Source organism: Peromyscus eremicus, chromosome 9 (genome assembly GCF_949786415.1).
Source record: "Peromyscus eremicus chromosome 9, PerEre_H2_v1, whole genome shotgun sequence".
Classification (NCBI taxonomy): domain Eukaryota; kingdom Metazoa; phylum Chordata; class Mammalia; order Rodentia; family Cricetidae; genus Peromyscus; species Peromyscus eremicus.
In genome coordinates, this window is record NC_081425.1 from 95,190,038 (window position 1) to 95,210,601 (window position 20,564).

General features: G+C 38.7%; 1 protein-coding gene across 6 annotated transcripts in view; it reads right to left on the minus strand.

Moving 5' to 3' along the window:
* Ccser2 (coiled-coil serine rich protein 2) overlaps positions 1–20,564 on the minus strand; it is a 132,804-nt gene that overhangs the window by 34,636 nt on the left and 77,604 nt on the right. For 5 of the 6 annotated variants that reach the window (XM_059274154.1, XM_059274158.1, XM_059274159.1 and 2 more), the window contains 2 exons: positions 20,014–20,176; positions 6,339–6,534 (listed from right to left, as the gene is read on the minus strand). In XM_059274154.1, coding sequence (XP_059130137.1) covers positions 6,339–6,534; positions 20,014–20,176 — 359 coding nt within the window. Of the gene's footprint in view, positions 1–6,338; positions 6,535–20,013; positions 20,177–20,564 lie in introns of those variants that run through there. The other variant, XM_059274157.1, reaches the window with a different exon arrangement.

Genomic DNA, 20,564 nt, shown 5'->3' on the forward strand with positions numbered 1-20,564 from the left:
CATATCTGAGCCCTCCTACAGTATACAGTCTTTATGGGATGTTCATATATGCTTTTGTTCCTGGAGTGATGAGAACTGTGTGGTGACAGGTTTTACCATCTATGCTCATGCATTTAGTTTTGGCAAAGAAGTTACATTCAGAAAAACTGAACTTTATATTAGTAACGCTTTATTACGTTTTTCTATGCATTCCTTCAACATTTTCTTTGAGGTTGATTCATGCTTGGCCCTATTTTATTCACTTTAATGTCTCCACTGACATTACAAATCATACCTTCTCTCCCCTCATCCTTCCTTGCCACACCCCCATTTTTGGTTTTTTGCCACCAAGAAGTAACCATTCAGTATGTTCTAAACTCAAAGTACCACCCAGGAAGGACACTACTGCTCTCACTATTTTCTTTGCCTGCCCCTAAATACTTATGTGCATGGTGCATTAATATACACGTGCCCAGAAACACAAACACACAGAGGGAGAAGAAAAATTCCTGGTTATTTCTCAATATTGGAGTGACAGGAAATATGGAACATAAGAGTTATATATCACAGTTGGCATTTCATAAAAACTATTGCATATTCTTTTATTTTATTCTGAAGACAAGCATCCCAGAGGAGACAGGGCATGAATCATAGAGACCAAATATACTGCAACCCAAATAAAATGTCACAAAAAAGTATTATGGTGTTTTTCCATTACTCTATCTTAAATTCTTCATTTCCTGTTCCAAGATCGAAACAGAGCTGAATGTGGTAATATGATAAAAGCAAAGGAACTCATGAGAAGATGACAGCGACATGCACAACGTCTCAGGAAACCACTGGAATGTCTCCTAGAACTGGATGCCAACATGCTTCATGATAGACTCAGTCATTCCACTCAGGTACAAAAAAAACAAGAGTGCATAAATATGTTTGTCCAAAGACACGTGCTAGGACACTGCAGTGGCACTTGTCACAAAAATCCAAACTGGAAACCTGCCCAATGCCTGTCAACTGTAAAACAATGAAATACCTGTATAATACAATATTCAACAGCACTGAGCATTGGCACAAAACATAAACAATGACTCATAAATACAGTGTCGATAAAAGACGTCAGATAGGACTATTACATGGTTTCACTTCATTTCCAAGTTCAAAACAGGCGAACAGACTGACTTTTTCAGAACCAAATAAACAGTCCCAGTTAAAACAGAGTAATGAACTGTAGCATAAATTCTGTTCAGTTAGTGCTCTACTTCTGGATGGGTGCTAACCACAAAAGACATTTCCATGTGTGAAAACCCAATAAGATAAGCACTCCCACATGTGTACTATGCTCCAGCCAAAAGCCTTTGAAGCAGGCTACAGGAAATTAAAGGCATCATTATATTTTTTTCGTCATATTCCCATACTCTCCAAGTTCAGGACTTAAAAATACCATCAAGATTCCATAAATTGTGCAATAAAACATACAAAATATTAACTTAAAACAATGAAATGCAAAGCCATAGCTTAAAAGTGCACTCTACACACACACACACACACACACACACACGTGTGACCCCAAGAGACAAATCTCAAGGTCTCCATTTCTGGCTATCAAGGTGAGATCACAGCTACTGTCCTTCATGTCCCATAAGAGCTGAAGAATGAGGTGTACAAAAGTCCTATTTAAAGTATAAAGTGACCCTCAGCTGTGCACAACAACAAATAAAAATGGGGTAAAGGCCAAGTTCACCAGTTAACAATTTTAAACACATATGGAAAGGAAGACATTGTCCAAACTCATAAACAGGACTTTCACACAACAGATTCCAAGAGCTGGTAGTGTGGCCCGATGGTACAGCACTTGCCTAACACAGTGCAAAGTCATGGATGTGAACCCCAGCACCTTAAGAAAATGAAACAGGAGTGAGGATGGGAGGGGTGGATGGCAAAGAGGGTGGAGGGAGCCCCCTTCACATGCTTCACTCCACACTGTCCCTTCAGGGCTTTCCTTGACCATGTGCATCGGGCCTCAGAGACAAAGACACTGGGCAGAACAATCCCTGCTTTTCTTCTTCTTACCTCCTGTGCCCTGTGCTTAGACCACTAATGAGACAGACCACTCTTTTTCTTAAGAATGCCCAACTTCTAATTCTTCTGGTTCTTTCCTCTTACTTCTCTTATGTGTTTCACATTTGGGAAGCAGAGGCAGGCAGATCTCTGTGAGTTCAAGATCAGCCTGGCCTGTAAGGTGAGTTTCAGGACAGCCAAAGCCACATAAAGAAGCCCCTGCCTGCCTCCCTCCACCAAAAAGAATGTATTAATGTGAAAATTTAATGAAATTCTGCATAATAAATAAAATTAATATGTCCAGATGCTACAGAATGAATCCAAACTATCCCACATGGGTTCATATTTGCCTCCCGTGGCACTGTTTTAACCAAGGGTGAATGCTGAGGAGGGGACTAAGTGGTGGAAGGTGGTGACAGAGGTGAGCCTCAGAAGGTTAGCTTGTGTCTGGCTCTGGCATTAACCTGCTGACAGAGAAGAAGCCTCTAGCGCACAATCTGCTGCCACGAACTTACTGCTCCACCGTGCATCCCCTATCATGATGGTCTATAATCTGCAAGCCAAGTTGTTTCTGTAGGCTATTTTGATCAAGTGACAAAGGAAATTAACAGAAATTTCATTTTTCTCCTAAGCAAAAATCAGAGGTTTCTTCTATGAAGATGCTATAGACTAGAAAGAAAAACCCTTTATCTGTTGCTGAGGACCACTGCATCCACCCACCCACCACCTTAAAATGAAGACCAGCTAATTAGCAAACCTGGTCCAAGTGCAAAGTCCAAAGTTAACTTTTAATTCCTCACTTTCAAATACTAATAAATAATAATAGATATCATTATATGTTTAAAGTAAGATCAGAAAAGACAAACCAAAATAAACAAAAACTGATCCTTTTAAAAAGATATAATAAAAAAATGCTCTCTGAACTATTAATAAAGTAGACCAGAAAGCTGTTTACTGAATATGGCTCTTGAAAAATCAATAACTGGTTTGTATGAACAAGGAACTATATACTGTGGTGATGTTGTGTCCCCCAATATGTTGTGTACCTTAATAAACTTATCTGGGGTCAGAGAACAGAGCAGTCACTAGACAGGTATAGAGGCCAGAAAATGGTGGCACACACACCTTTAATCCTAGCATTCTGGAGGCAGAGGTCCATCCAGATCTCTGTGAGTTCAAAGCCACACTGGAAACAGCCAGGCATGATGACTCATGCCTTTAATCCCTGGAAGTGATGGCAGGAAGCAGAAAGGTATATAAGGCATGAAAACCAGGAACTAGAGTCCCTTTTAAGCTTTTAAGCTTTTAGCAGCAGTTCAGCTGAGATCCATTTGGATGAGGACTCAGAGGCATCCAGTCTGAAGAAACAGGATCAGCTGAGGAATGGGCGAGGTGAGGAAGCTGTGGCTTGTTCTCTCTGATCTTCCAGCATTCACCCCAATAACTGGAACTGGTTTGTTTTTATTAATAAGACCTTCTAACAATTCATGCTACAATATACAATAAAGCTTGAGAAACTGAAATATTGCAAATATCTAAATAAAAACAGAACTGGAACATAAAATTAGGGAAATATACCAAAAGCATAGTCAATTCCCCCAAAATGGTAATGTAGATGAAATAAAAGATTATGAGAATTTGGAAATCCTAGTTTCTGATTACTAAAAACTCCAGAAACACAACAGAAAATAACTGTAGTCATAACTTAACAACATGTCACACTGTATGGACTCCAAAAGAATTCATTAAAAAACTCAGTAACTGCTGAGACAGCTTGGAAACCAACTACAATAAATTAACACTGAAAATCACCTTGAAACCAAAGCATGTAAAAATTAAAGGATCTTCAATCTCTTGAACAGATTTTTGTTTTGTTTTGTTTTGTTTGAGACAAGGTTTCCCTGTGTAGCTCTAGCTATCCTGGAAGTCACTCTGTAGATCAGACTGGCTTCAAACTCAGAGATCAGCCTGCTTCTGCCTCCCAAGTGCTGGGATTAAAGGTGTGTACCACTAACACCCAGTCAGATTTTTTTAAGGCAAAACACAATGAAAAATGGGGTCAGAATGCAGTATACTTCAGAATAGCTAAAACAGGATCTTAGAAAAACAACATTTTCTATTTTTTCTTACTTTGATTTCAGCCAAATTTTTTCAAAATTATAAGCTATAATATCAATCAAATATGAGTACAGAATAAAAAGATTTTTCTTTATGAAGTAACTAAAAATGTATATTCATCCTCTGTTAAGAAATAAATTAAGGATATACTCCAGCAAACTGAGGGCATGTACCAGGCAAAAGGATATGTACTATCCAGGAAACAGTGGATATATCTCCAGTCTATGGCAAAATGAAGTCATGCATAATGGAACTACGAAAACTATGGTCATACAACATAACCTGTTTATCCAATAGGCTGACTGAGGTATAAAAAGTGATTAAAAATCTATTCCATATTTTTGATTAAGCCATCACACAGCATGTGAGCTTCTAAAAACCACGTATAGGCTTCATGATGATTTTTTTTTTTAAGTAAAATTAAAAGAGGGCAGCAAGATGTCTCAGGAAGTAAAGATGATCTGAGTTCGACCCCTGGAACCATCGTGATAAGGATGGAGCCAATTCCTGAAAGTAACCCTCTGGTCACCACACAGACATGATCATACACCCACACCCTGCAGCCACACAGACACATACATATTACTTACACAAACATAATAATAATAATAATAATAATAATAAGTATTTTTTAATTAAAGAAAAAATGTAAGAGACAGTTATATAAAATCTTAGATAGCAGTTTTTAATTTATTTTGCAGCTGGAAAACTCTAAAGATATCCTAAAAATCTTCTGCAATTTTAACCTCACAATTTTGTTTTCACTACATAAAGAACAAGTCCATTTGGTCAATGTGAACTCCCTAACATTAGAGACTATAGGGACAGAAAAGAAGCACTCAGGGCTTCACAGCTTCACATACATGAAGTTCTTCAAAGAAGACAATCCCTATGATACTGGTCACCAGCTGCCAATGCACCCTCTTCTCAGATATCATCCATACTTTATTACTGGACAGGGCCTGGTCTTATCAGTTGGTATTTAATAATGCTTCATCATTGAGGAATATACCCTAAAACAATGACTAGCTCACAAAAGGTATTTAGTATATTTTAGCTATTTCCTACCCTTTTCTACTGCACTGTACCTTTGAAACTAAAACTCATGACCAGAAAATCTTCCTCTCAGACCAGCCAGCAAAGAAACACTATGGAGCAAAGACTATCTGGTAGTTACAGTTTATCTAAGTTGAAATCTTTATGTCTGGACATTTCCACCATAGAATTCTTGTATGCTTAGGAGGAGTCCAAGCACCACAGATTCCAAAAGGACACTTTCTATCCTCTTTTCCCCAGGCTCAGTATACAAAGCTTCTTTTCAATAAGTATTCAAAAGCCATAGTAGTCCAGAAAAGCCAGAACCAAGAAACATGAAACAACATACATTACAAAGAATTGTTACTCTCAGAGTCAACTGTTAGGAGCCTTGCTTTACTTTCAGCTAGCCTTTACTGAGCAAACAGATGAGTCTGGTTTTGGTGGCCAAAAGGAATTCTAAGACTTCAGCCCTGTTCATATGATGCAAAGACATACAATCCTGAGAAAGGTGACCCAGACAGCAAACTGAGAGAGGTCAAACTGTTCTTTCTCAACCACGGTTTTTAAATATGGCTAGAATACCAAAGGCAAAAAAATAGATTTAAAACCACATAAAAGCTATGCACAGTTTAAAATTGGTAGTCCATTCCTTGTTTATCTGCTAACACTAAATATTTACACAAAGAAGGTACTCTTAAATCACAAACTGAGACTTTCCATCAGCATATCCTGTGACTTCGCTCAAGCCCTATTGCTACTGTGGGTCTAGACTCTCTAAAGAAAACAGGTACTGAAAGTCTCAAACACAAATCAAAGGAATCCTGTATGCCATTAAGCAGAAATTACATTAGTTACTGAATACCCAGCACGTTTCTGGTAACAGACTGTTCAATTAACCACTACACTTCTAATCTTTCAGCAACCTTATAATAGAAGTATTGTCTATGCTAAGCTTTCTTTTCATCTCTAACAAGAGTTCTGTGTTCTTTCTCTTTTTGTCTTATGGTGTTGGAGATAAACTCAAAGCATGTACTATTTATAGGCTTTGTTTCTACCAAAAACTAAACATGTTAGAAACACAAGTAACTTTTTTAAAAAGCCAATTTGTGTTCAAGGTGGAGCTGGAGTAATCATTACATACTCACCTGATGCAACAGACGTTTGAGTTTGAGTAACTGAGTTTTTACAGCTGTGCAGTCCTGGACCATGTGCCGGAGGGTCATCTCATCCAGTATCACTGTGTTGTCTGGCACATCTACAAACATCTTCTGAGCCTGGAAAAAGGGGGTCCCTCCATAGCTTTCAAAATGACCCAAAGGGGATTCTCTATAAGGAGAGCCTCTGGAAGGGTGGGGAAGAAGGAAGGAAAAGATATACAATTTAAGAAGAAAGAAAGAAAGAAATGTACAGCATTATTGTAGCAATCTTTACAAATCAGTTCCACAACGCCTTTGTACTCATTTCAGTCACTGAATGTTCCCAGTAAAAAATGCAATCCCTTCAGCTGTTAGTAAAATTGTTATCTTCTATGATTGCCTAACTCCACTCACTTCACGTGTTTCACACATTAGATGAATAAACCTTCCTGAAGAGTCAAAAGAAAAAGAAAATACTCTTGACAAGGTCTAGCTGTTAGAACTATGCTCACCTCTTCAGCTTCTGACTTGGGGTGGCGTCTTAAATGGCACACTGTTCTAGATCCATAGCTAAGTAATGAAGCCACAATAGTTTCCAATGTAGACACACGTAAGACTAGCATCACTTCAATGTCCCATCAGTTAAAGCTAATGAAGTTATTCTGCTAATAAATCATCTTTACTAATTAATAACAGTTTATGCAAGGTTTACAAATCTAATGTACACCAAATATTTCCTAATCTCAAACTACAGTAAAAAAATCAAAACCTAAGCCGGGCGGTGGTGGCGCACGCCTTTAATCCCAGCACTCGGGAGGCAGAGCCAGGCGGATCTCTGTGAGTTCGAGGCCAGCCTGGGCTACCAAGTGAGTTCCAGGAAAGGCGCAAAGCTACACAGAGAAACCCTGTCTCGAAAAACCAAAAAAAAAAAAAAAAAAAAAAAAAAAAAATCAAAACCTACTCTTTGAGCCATGACTAGAGTGCTTGCCTAGCATTCACAACACCCTGGGCTTGATTCTCGTCCCCACATAAGCTGGGTGTGTGGTCCAGTCCTATAATCCCATCACTCAAGAGGTAAAGACCAGAGGATTAGGAGTTTAAGGTTATCCTCCTTAGCTACACAGCAAGTTTGAGGCCAGCCTGAGTTCCATGAAAACCCGTCTCAAAAAAAAAAAAGTTTATCTTTAAAACTTCTAGCCAGATGTAGTATTAACGTTTATGCTTGGAATCACAGACCTGAGGCAAGAAGAATGGGAAAACAAGGCCTTCTTGAGCTACAAAGCGAAACCCATCTCAAAAACTAAGAGTGAAAAAAGTTGAATTTCTCTTTCATCCCATAATATCCATGGAGAATAAGAGAAAAACTAAGGATAATATATTTCATAGGAAAGTAAAATATAATGTATTAACCAGAACTGATAGCTTTAAAGTTACTGTATCTACACTGCACATAATTGCAGGTGGTTATTAAAGTATGACAAATACATGAAATCTCAATATTTAACATAGTACACTAAGAAATGATTTCTCCAATATGATGGCCATGCTCACATATTAGAAATAAAGCTAAATTCTGTGTATTAAATATGTAAAATCAGTGTGTTGGATTTCAACCATCATGAAGAGAAATATATAGTATCTACTTAAGCCTCTATTTTTCAACAAATATTCCCAAATTTTTCTCAATATTTATTGTAGGACATTTTCATAAGACTGTTTTTCTCTGAAACTACTAACTCAAATTCCACTGATGTTGTTCTAACCCAAGTCAAAAATCTTCATGAATTGTTAAACTATTCATAAATAATATTTTATTTGATGCTATAATTATATATATTTTCATCAATTTTGAATTTTAAATTATGAATTTTAAGATTTCAAACATCAGTAGATTAGTATGATTTTACCCATCTATGACTCCACTCCGATGAAAAACATCTACTAGTGAGAACCTACCAACAAGAATTAAGAGAAAAACCCGGCACGTAAGTAGCAGACATGAAAACAGCTGCACGTGAGGGAGTAACGGCACAGAACTGGGGATACCCCTAGGGTAGTGACATCTTAGGACAGACTGCAAAGCAGGAAGTTACAGTTTGAAATGAAAGGCTAAGGCTTCACAGGGGGAGAGAGAAGGGCAACTGCTCAAAGTAAAAGGAGACTCTCAAATGGCTTGTGACAGACAGACTCCAGTTTCTTCTTCAACCTCTTTCCCCAAACTACCTCCCTACGCACATTTCTGTTTTTGTTTGTTTGTTTGTTTTTCGAGACAGGGTTTCTCTGTGTAGCTTTGCACCTTTCCTGGAACTCACTCTAGTCCAAGCTGGCCTCGAACTCACAGAGATCCGCCTGTCTCTACCTCCCGAGTGTTGAGATTAAAGGCGTGCGCCACCACCGCCCGGCTCCTACATACACTTAACAGCTCATTACCCATAATTCCCAAAGTACACTACAAAGTGTCCCTCATTTCTAAAGGACATACTCATTTTTTCAGTGATTCTTGCTGGTCCACACATCCTGCCCTCCCTCCACTCATACACATCAGCAACTTCTCATCTGCAGTCAGCTTATACTTCCTTCTGGGAAAGCTTCCTTAATCCCCTAAGGTAGGACCATTGTGCTACTACAGGTAATTTTATAGAGCTCAGTACTGTGTCCTCTTTGAGTATACACCACAATACACTGGGTATGTTTTTCATGCCTGGCAAATTGTACACTTCATGAAGAAAAGACTAAATTCTTATTCCTTTGATGTGCATAGGGATTTACTGCTATTACTGCCTGGTACTAAATGAGTAAGAAGAATGGATTTTTAAATACCAGTTTTTTGTTTGTTTGTTTGTTTGTTTTGTTTTTTTAAACATTCAGCTCTAAGATTTTAAAATTCTATCGCTATGACATGGGAAAAAAAGCACTCTTTAAAAATTATGATTTAGGGCTAGAGAGATGGCTCAGTGGATAAGGGAACTTTTGTTCTTGCAGAGGACCTGGGTAATTCCCAGCACACACGTTCTCATAACAATCCATAACTCCAGTTCCAAAGGATCCTTGGCCACATTCTACGCTCTGCAGGCCTAAGGTACAATACACATATGGTACACATACATACATGCAAGCAAAATATGGGTATGACAAGCGTTGAGAGAACAGGAAGAAATGTGTAGAGAGGATTAACCAAAACAAAGGATGCATTAAAAAGTCACATGCAAACCTATTACTTTGTAAATGTGTGTGGGGGGGGGGCAGGTTAAATGGAGGTACCTTGAGTGGGTAGGTGTGCTAGTTTGAAAGAAAATGGCCCCCAAAGGCAGTGGCACTATTAGGAGGTGTGGCCTTGTTGGAGGAAGTGTGTCACTGTGGGGGCGGGCTTTGAGGTCTCATATATACTTAAGCCACACCCAGTGAGAGAGACCACTTCCTGTTGCCTACAAGGCAAGATATAGGACTCTCAGCTCCATCTCCAGCACCATGTCTGCCTGCATGTCACCATGCTACACCATGATGATAATGGACTAACCCTCTGAAAATGTAAGTACTACAATTAAATGTTTCTCCTTTATATGAGTTGCAGTGGTCACAGGTGTCTCTTCACAGCAGGAGAAACCCTAAGACAGTAGGTAATGCTTCCTTAAGAAGAAATGAATTATTAAATGAAAATCTCAGTAACAGGTATGGGATACCTCTCCCTGTGAGTTAGGGAGGTGCAGAGGTTCACAAAACAATACAGGCTATTAATTACCATTATTCTTGTTACCACACTATAACCTGATGGCAAGATCCAGTTGCTGAAGACACAACACACTTTGGTTGTAGGACAAAAAAAAAAAAAAAAAAAACACATCAAGCTGGAGCTGACCTGGAAACTTCTTCCCTGCTAGCCAGACCTGGTTACTAGAGTAAAATGTTAATCAGTGGACTTATTCTGTGGCAGGCCCTGCATGCTAAAATACTGACCTGTCAGGAACCATGTGCCCACTGGTGCAGCGTCTGACAGTTATGAGGTGGCTAACAGCCTTCTAATTGGAATCAAGGCCTGTTCCACAGGAGAGAATTCATGCCTGGTACAATAAATCTGGTCAAAAGCCCATGGCTGTAGAGGTCATAGGGTGGAACCTACTACTATTGTTCTGCTAAGTGGACATGTAGTCAAACTACCTTCCAAATATCTGTTAACACTGATAATTACTGTTGCTCTCACCCTCGGTCAGAAGCTTCGTACTGTAGTGAGTAGCAGACAACGGGAGATGCACAACTGGTCACAGTGCTAGGAGTGATGGCTGAGCTCAGTCCTAACAGGACATACATATCAACCCTGCAAAGGCTCTGCAGAAGAGGAGGGGAGAGAGAACGCAAGGGCTGGAGGACGGAGACGGATGTGTGGAATGCTGTCTTGTGGACAGGACGTGACCACAGCACTCATGAATTCACAGGAGCTATGGTTACCTGCACAAAATCAAACATGTCAGCATTCCAGTAGGGACTGGGGAAGGGCTCATGAGACTCCACCCCTAGCTAAGGAGCTATTTGCAATTGATGGCTGTAGGGAAGGCAAAGCCATTTTTCTTTAGGGTTTGACTGATGTTAAGTTGCCACGATTCCAGTAGATAGCTTCACACCCATGTTCATGCCAACAGCACTAACTGGGCTCAGGGGTTATTTTAAAAAAGAAGAAAAAGAAAAAAAGAGGAGGAGGAAGAAGAAAAAAGAGGAGGAGGAAGAAAGGAAAATAAATTAAGTTGAGAGGGGGAATTGTTAGGGAATCCATGAGGAGCAGGTAGGAGTGGAGTACTGGAGTAGACATGACTAACATATGCTGCATGCATGTATGAAACTGTCAAAGGATAAATTAAAGAGATTCTAAAAATTGTCCTCGTTAAAAACATACTACCCTCGACCATTGCCAGCAGTCTGTTGTGGGGGTATCTTTGTGGATTTCTGTGGGCCTCTCTAGCACTTTGCTTCTTCCTATTCTCATGTGGTCTTCATTTACCATGGTCTCCTATTCCTTGTTCTCCCTCTCTGCTGTTGATCCAGCTGGGATCTCCCGCTCCCCCAAGCTCTCTTTCCCTCGACCCTCGCCCTTCACTACCCCCACTCATGTCCAGGCTGTTCATGTAGATCTCATTCCATTTCTCTGTCATTGGGCGATCCCTGTGTCTTTCTTGGGGTCCCAAATGAACGGAAACACATGAACTATGAACCAATGGCTGAGGGGTCACCAACTGAATCAGGCCCTCTGAGTGGGTGAGACAGTTGATTGGCCTGATCTGTTTGGGAGGCATCCAGGCAGTGGGACCGGGTCCTGTGCTCATTGCATGAGTTGGCTGTTTGTAACCTGGGGCCTATGCAGGGTCCCTTGGCTCGGCCTGGGAGGAGGGGACTGGACCTACCTGGACTGAGTCCACCAGGTTGATCTCAGTCTGTGGGGAAGGCTTTGCCCTGGAGGAGATTGGAATGGGGGCGGGCTGGGGGGAAGGTGAGGGGGGCGGGAGGGGGGAGAACAAGGGAATCTGTGGCTGATATGTAGAACTGAATTGTATTGCAAAATAAAAATTTAAAAAAAAAATAGAGAAAAAAAAAAACATACTACCCTTATTATTTTGCCCCAGGGTAAAAGAAAGACTAGAGAGGAAAGCTACTAAGGAGGACTAGTGAGCTCTCTACAGCGTGACAAGTATGAATACAAGATTACACTGGGTTCAGAAAAATGAATGGGTTCACAGAGGTGAGAGCCATTTATGCCTGGAACTCAGGAGTTTCAAGAGAAGACTAAAGAAGTATTCATCACTAACTGGATATATGAATTAAGACCTGCCACCTAGAAAAGGCACATTAAAGGGCCTGCCCTAGCCTTGGATTTAGATTCAAATTCTAGCTGACAATAGCCACTAAAAATGCTAATTAAAATATAAGTCCTTTAAAAACAGAGTCATATTTTATTCATTCTTAAATTACTTGCACAGATCTTGAGGTGGAAGTCTCTGCTATTATTTATCAGCTATACAACACAGGGCAAGCGACATAGTTTCTGTATATTTCATTTTTCTTGCCTACAAATTAATGAGAATAGTAACATAATTACTTCTCTAGGCTGGCATAATGATTAAATGAAGTAATATGTTAAAGTTTTTAGAATATTACATGATATATACTAAATATTAAACAAAACTAAATTAATATAACACTACTAATAATTTCCAACTTCCTTTGGAACAGAAATGTCAAGAGTACTAAGGAGCCACCACATCCCTTTCATTTATTTTCATCAACTGTAAAAATATGGACATCAACATACTGGGTTTATAATTGTGTTTTGTTGCTAAACCATCTGATCATAAGATTAAACCTCACTAGAGGAACATCTGAAGACTGGTGGGGAAACACAGACATAGCCAGGAAGGCTGGGAGGCAGTAGACATGGAGGGAAGAGAAAGCAAGCATGTGATGGAAAAGTTAAAGGGAGACTGCAAGACAGGAATGCAGTGACAGTCTTGAGATGATGCTATTTACATATGACAGAGATCCTGGAAACAACAGAGAGGTGCTAGACTCACTTTCTAAGAGGAAAGCTTACATCCAGGAGCAAGATAATAAAGAGGGTGAAAAACACGCATGAGAAGAGGGTGCTCTACCCACAGCACCCCATTGTTCTTCAACAGGGATAATTAATTCTACAGCTGTGCACAAGCCAGCAGTCACAGATTCCTAAGAGTAGAACCAGATGATAGCAAAACAGAAGACCGGAGGCTCTGGTGTGACCACAATCTATGACAGCTGTATGTCAGTCACAGAACCTATGGGCAGTCACAGGGTAACAGATAAGAATTCCACTAGTAATCATGTAGGCAAGGGCAATAATGAGTTATAGAAGCATGGGATGAGAAATAAATGCCCACCATCACCAGTACCATTTAATATTGTTCTATGTATCAGCCAATTAAATCAAGAGGGGAAAAAAACCCCACAGGATTTAGAGAAGCCAGAAGAAAAATGTCTTTAAGTGGTTATCTTTGTTTTAGAAATCCAAATTGAATTTGAAGCATCACTTGCCATCCAACCCACCAGCCTAAATAAAAAACAATCACATTACTGAAGAATTATCATAATTTTAAAGGGATCATCCCAAATTATATGCATATCTATAACTTAGTTTCTTATTCTTCCCTACTTTCAAAATACCTTGACTATGAGGATTTGTAACTTTGTACTTCAGACTGGCAGGTGCAGATGTGTGTATGTGAGCTCTATGACAGTTTTTTTTTATTTTCTGAGTCACAATTTTGATTTCAAATTTAATCTTTAATATTTTTCTCATCACTAAAAAACTTCCATGTAGAAGTTAAATATGCATGTTTTATGGTAACAATTTTATTCTTTAAATGCTAGATGACACAATCCTCATCAACATTCTAGGATGTTATATGGTGGTATTTTATTTGTACTGAAATATGATTTTAATTGTATGTTAATAAATAAAGCTGCCCAGGGGTCAGAGATATTAGAGCCATAGCAAGAGCGTGGCGGTGGTGGCGCACGCCTTTAATCCCAGCACTTGGTAGACAGAGCTAGGTAGATCTCTGTGTGTTCAAGGATACAGCCAACATTGGAGACACACGCCTTTAATCTCAATACCACAGAGGACCTGGAGGGCTGTACATACAGGCAGTGATGAGGCAGTCATGTGTTTGGATTTACAACCAATGAGAAGGCAGAACAGAAAGACTATAAAAACAAACACACAGGAAGTAGCTCCTTTTCGGAGAGCTCTCTTGGTTGAAGAGGATCCCTGAAGCAGGAAGGGTAAGGCTCTTAGTTCTGACCTCTTGGCTTTCTTCTCTGAATCGGCTCTGTGTTTCTTATTTAATAAGATGGTTGGTTACATCTACAATGTTACCTTGTGGATACCACTAAAGTGATCTGATAAGAAAAAGAACAGCCAAAACTGACACTCATCAACTTTGAGACTTCCTATCTGAAGCTGTGATAATCACGATAGTAAGGAATTGCTGAACAAACAGAGAAAACATGAAAATAAGGAAACAGTCTAGAAATGGATTCATAAATGGAGTCATCTCCTCTTTGAAAAAGCAGCAATGGCAATTCAATAGATGATGGCCTTTTGAACAAATGAAACCAAGGAACAAGATATCTATATGCAAAAGAAATGACCTTCATAAAAATGAATCCGAAATCAGTTAACAGACCTCAATGTAAAATGCACAAATATAAAATTCCTATGGTATAGGATAAAAACCCTAGAGTATCTTGGGTTTGCAAATGGTTTTAGACACAGCGTGCATGTGTGTGTGCACACACACACATATTCCAAGGAAGAAGAACAGTACTAAAGCTTTATTTCTAAAAGTCATCTGTAAATTTTACAAATAAAAAATACCATTTAGAAAATTAGAAAAACCACAGATTAGAAAAAGTATTTCCTATACACGTATGTGATACAGGACTAGTATCTCAAATACACAAAGAACTCAAAATTCAAAAATATGAAAATAACTCAACTTAAAAATTGGCAAAGATCTGGACACCTCAGCAAAGAAGAGACATGGATGGAAAACAAGCATCTGAAAAAAAAAATGTTCAGCATTATATATAATTAGAGAATTGTAAACTAAAACAAGAAACCACTACATACCAAATGGTTAATGTCCAAAGCACAATGCCTAATGCTGGTGAGGGTGTGGGCCACCAGGAGCTCCCATTCACTGCAGGCAGAAATGCAAAGTGGCAACAAGCCATAGCAACAACAAATCCTGGAGAGGGGAGCTCTGATTGGAGTATCTTGCCTATTTTAACTATTTCTCTTTCAAACTTCTTGAAGAATGATAGTCACTTAATTCTTAATGTGACAGATAATGGGAAGAGGAAGGAGAAAATGAGTGGTGGAAATAAACTGGAGTGCTGATCAGAAATTTCCAAAAACTAATGAAATGTTAATTTACATATCCAAGAAACTCAAGGGGATGATAAGCTAAAGGAGAGACAAAACTAAACACACCATAATCCATCTGTTGGAAATCAAAGTGAGTGTTCTTTAAATGGCAAGGAAATTGACATGTGCTATGGAAGAAATGTTAAATAAGAGTTGATTTGTCATCAGGAAGCAAGGGGTCAAAATTATGCAAGGGTCAAAAATTTACAAGAAAGACTATCAGCAAAGCATTCTACATCTAGCAAAGCAATCCTTTAAAATATAGGAGAATTTAAAAAAGAAGACACTCCAAGTAAATAAAAACTGTTGAGAATCTGTTGCTGGCCAACCTTCCCTCCCTACGAGATACAGTGACAAAGGAGAATTCAGTACCTCCGTAAGTTTGCCTTCAGCAACAAACATCAAACCAGCAGACCAACAAGGAACCAAAGGACTTGGGCAACAACGCACACTAAGACCTAACAAACATCTATAGAATATCTATAGATATTACATTAGTAATAAAAATATTGCCATAAAGTAAATCTCAGATCTAATTAAAAGTCAGTAGCATTCCCTCACAAACTCTTCCCCAAAATACTAGTGGAAGGAACACTTCGCAATTCATTCCAAATGGCTCATAACCAAAACCAAATCCATCTCAAAAAACTAAACTAGTATTAAAGAGTAGTTAAAAATCCACAGCCCATAGAAATGTAAAATTTACACATCATAAGCACCTGAATTCTTTGAGAACTAGATGGCTGGCTCAACAGTGAAAAGTCATGTGACATACTGTATTAACAGAATGAAAGGAGGAGAAAGGCATCTCAATGGACACTGGAAAAGCATTAGATAAAGCCCAGATATGCATGCCATCAAGATAAAAATGTTCAACAAAGCATGAACAGAAGAGAATCTCTTCAGATTGGTAAAGAAAATATGTTTAAAAAAACAAAACAATACCATTCTTGACATTAAAAGATGAATATTTCCCCTTAATATCGGCTTCTATTCAACACCACGCCAAAAGATGTAGCCACAGCAATTGTGCACAAAAGTAGACTATACAGATTGAAAAGGAAAAAGTAAAACTATCTGTTCTCAGATGACATAAAGTATAAATAGAAAATCCTAAGATTTAAGGAAAAAGTAAAACAATCATTTGCATAACAATGGAGTTATTCATGGCTGTATCAAAGCTTACAATAAAGGAGGACAGTAAGCCAAGCGGCCATGACTTTTATAAAGTATACAGAAAGGGATCAGTGTAAAGGAGCTGACTCAAGTATGAAAATAGCAACTTAGAAATACTTGATTCAGAAGTGACAACGAAGAGTGAGGACAAAGACTCTCCCATCTTCAAATGGGAAAATACTAGGACTCCTAGAAAATAAGAAATCTCACCTATAAAAATGCTACTGTAAAAGAAATACATTTAGGTAAGTGCTAGATTTTTTTGTAATTAGGGGCATAACCACAAGGAGGACAAGGCTGTAAGTTTGTTAGGATAGAGAGAACGCCATATGGCATAAAAGTTTTAGGAAAGGGGGGCTCTTGGGAGAAAATAGGAGTGGAATAAGCTGGGGTAAAAGAAAAAAGTGTTATTATGATGAGAGTATCAGAGAACATATGGATCAGTAATGCCCCAACAGGCCTAAGTTAGGGCTAAGACACACTGCTATCGTGAACTATGCTAACAACAGTGGTTAAGCATGAAAAGAAAGGGGACCAGTACTCGGAAGAGGGACGTGTACACCTGATACGAAAAAGATCTTGAGGTTTCTACTCTCAAACTCTTTAACACTTTAAGGTGCAGACAGAAAATGACAGTTCCAAGGCTTGCTGTGGAAGGTGTCTTTTTGTGAGACACATCCTGTAAATAGCTCTGGCATTCCTGGAAAAGCCAGGACAAACACAGAAGCTTGAAGGTAAAATGAACCAGTTAACCTATGAGTCTCAGCATTATCAGCATTACCACTCACTCCTTAGAAAACTCTATGCCCAGTAAGTCAGATTACAACCTGAAGAACACTGTGTGCATCTCTCTCCTCACTACCAACCACTAGGAACTGACAATTCACAGTTACAAGTGCCTTAAAGTCTATAAACTCTGAGGGGGATTTGTGATCATGTTTTGGGGAAATGTTGTATGTTTTCTAACTTCTGCGAAATCACAATTTATATAAAAAGGCATACTGCAGCCACCATTTAAACAATTTAATTTGTTCATTCTTTTATTTATCTAACCTGTTAATACGTAGGGAATTAGAGTTTAGGGGTCTGGACTTTTGGGGGATGAGGGGTGTACTTTCTAACTTTTCTGATAGATGATTACACTCAGCCTTAGTTGGACCATTTCTAAGGACAGAGACAATTACCTCCATGTTACCCATTCATTTCTGATAGGCTGAGTAATGTCTCCTTTATGCTGAAATTTGCCTCCCTTTATCTTAAACTGCAGATACGATAGTCTATTGTCTAGAGTTATATTCATGTCACTCATTCTTCCAAATCAACAAGAAATACAGCTACAGTAAACTTGAAGAGTGGGTGTCTGAACATGCCAGACTCGACCACACAAACTCTGCAACTCCCTTGTGCCAGGCTGAGTGCTCACTCCTCTCCTTCAGACACTATACTACCCTCGGCAGTCTCCAGTCAGACCTGCAGACTGATTCAAAAGTAACCACTTATTCTGTGCTATCCTAGGTAAGACTACAAACACAAAGAGCTGCTGAGTGCCCATGGCATCCCTTTTCCATCCCTTTATTAGGCACACATTGTCACAGCTTGTCTCCACAGACTCTTATACTATTCATATTTGTATGAAATGGAACATGCACAAGTCTTTTCCTATCTTCCATGTTAAGATATCTACTATTAAGCTGCATCAGTGCAAATTCTTCCTATCATCTTTACTACAACAGTCCAAGAAGTCATTACCAATCCACAACTTTCACCTCTTGTACTATCTCCAAATTCATACCAGCTTAAGACTATAGGGTTCTGTATAATATATAGACTACCAATGAGTATTTATTAAGTGAATGAACAAATTTTAAAAATAAGCATTTTTATGGTTTGACTATGACATGACTCTCATAGGCTCATGTTGTGTTTATTTGTTCCCAGATGGTAATGATATTCTGGGAGGCTAGAGAATGTAGGAGGAGGGGGTCTGGTAGAAATAAATGATTATGGCTAAGCTGTTGAAGTTTATACCTGGTAGTTAGCTCCAGGCTCACTCTTGGATTCCTAGTTCGCAGTAATGTGAGGAACCTCCATCACATGTTCCTAACAGAACGAGCTGCTTCGCCTGCCTCCCCTGCTATGATAGACTCAAACTCTCTGGACAAAACAAACCCTCTGTTAGCTGTTTCTGTTAGGTACTGGAGTGACCGTGAAGCAAAAGTAACTGATACTGAACTGCTTATGACTTACTTAGGCTTCCTACACCTGCCTTAATTTAACTTATTTCAAAGATATATCAAGATTGGAGAAGCATGATTGCCATTAGTAGTGATGAAGATGATCTTTACATCGGACTCCTGCCTGACAGGATCAACTCTCTGATGCCTTGAAGAAGTACTGCATGAATTCTTCCAGACTGCCCAATTATATCCTTCTATTTATTTACTCCAACAGAAGGTTTTAATTGAACCCCATTTTTCCTATCCACTAAAGAATATTTTATTAGACTAGAATTTGTTCAGCAAAGACAGAAAAATATAACAAAGAAGAACTAAGAAAGTTCCTGTTCCACTCAGGACCTGTCCAGTGTATGTCCCAAGTACTCTTCTTAGAACACACACATGACAACTCCCTCTGCACTTGGCCTATAAGGTGAACAAATCCAAGAGAAACAAATTCTCCATCATATGCACACTCTGTATCTGGTATCAACAGGCCAAGTTTTGCTTTCTTTTGCTACAAGGACCCTAAGCAACACTTTGTTTCTTATTTTAGAAGGTACAGAGGACCATATGCTTCCCCTCCATTATTTCCTCATCTCAGTTTTATTATTTGCACTACAATATGCTTCAGGATAAACATAAACCCCTTGTGGAACAAGATATTCAAAAAAATTTTAATTAAAAAAAAAATGTCATTGCTTACCACAAACCAGGTATGGTACTAGCGCATTTATCCTGATCCATGAATACTCACAGAAAAGTGTTTTCAAGCCTGTTCACAAATGTTAGACTGAAGACTGTAGTGTGCACAGGATTAAATAAACTAAGCTTGCAAAGCTAATCTATACCAGATGAAGCTCTGACCCCAGGTATGAATGGCTGTGAGCCCATTATACTACATGGTCTGATCCAATTTCATACTACTTTAAGCTTTAAAATACAAAATACTCCTAGCGTCATATCAAATCTCTTAATAGTATTTGTGGAATTTTACATGTTTAACTTATAAGCAAAAAAAAAAAAACCCAATAACTTAGTAGTTACTTTCTACAATATTATTTTTAAAAATTATAAACAAAGTCAATCTTCATTAATGCCCAAGTGAGAACCCTCGCCCCCACAAAGTCATAGCACAACTTACAAGTCCTTGTAATAGATGCAAATGCAATTTGTAAATCTGCAATAAAGCTACTGAAAAGAGCCCAGCTAAGAAAAGAACAGTTATTGTAACAATTACATATCATGCCTAACCTGAACTCCAGGCAAAAATCAGCTTGGAGACAGAACTATCAGTCCCATTAGCAGAGGACAGAAGTGGAGCTGCAGCTAGAGCAGTACTCACCTGCTCAAGTCACTTTTCCCATGGTGATGATAGTGATCAGGGTGGCTAAGGTGATAATGCTCCTGTCCACTCCACCTCTGGGGTGCTCTTTTCCAAAATCCATCCTGTGACTGGCGTACATTTCTGTCTGATCGGTCAAAGCGGTTCATATTGTCACACTCCACTAGGCAGATTAAAAAGCAACAAACTATAAATATGTGCACACTCTATAAAAAGTTAACTACTTACGGCCTGATAATTAAATGCTGCTGAAAATATTTTTTTAATTCTAAAAGCACCAGCCATGTATGCTAACTAATCACAAAATAAAGTTTTCCAAAGGAAGCCAATTCTTACAGTGAAAACTGAACTTTATATATCCAAACTGAAGTAACTTAAAATACTTCTGTTTCAGCCACTTAAGTGAACAATTAACTGTTAGACTGTTTTAAAACAAGGAAAAAACTCCCTGAAATCAACATTATGCATTTCAAATACAAGCAATTAGGACAGGAAAATGTAGATCTTAAAAAGAGCATAGGATCCATTCTTAGAAATGAGTGCCTCAATTA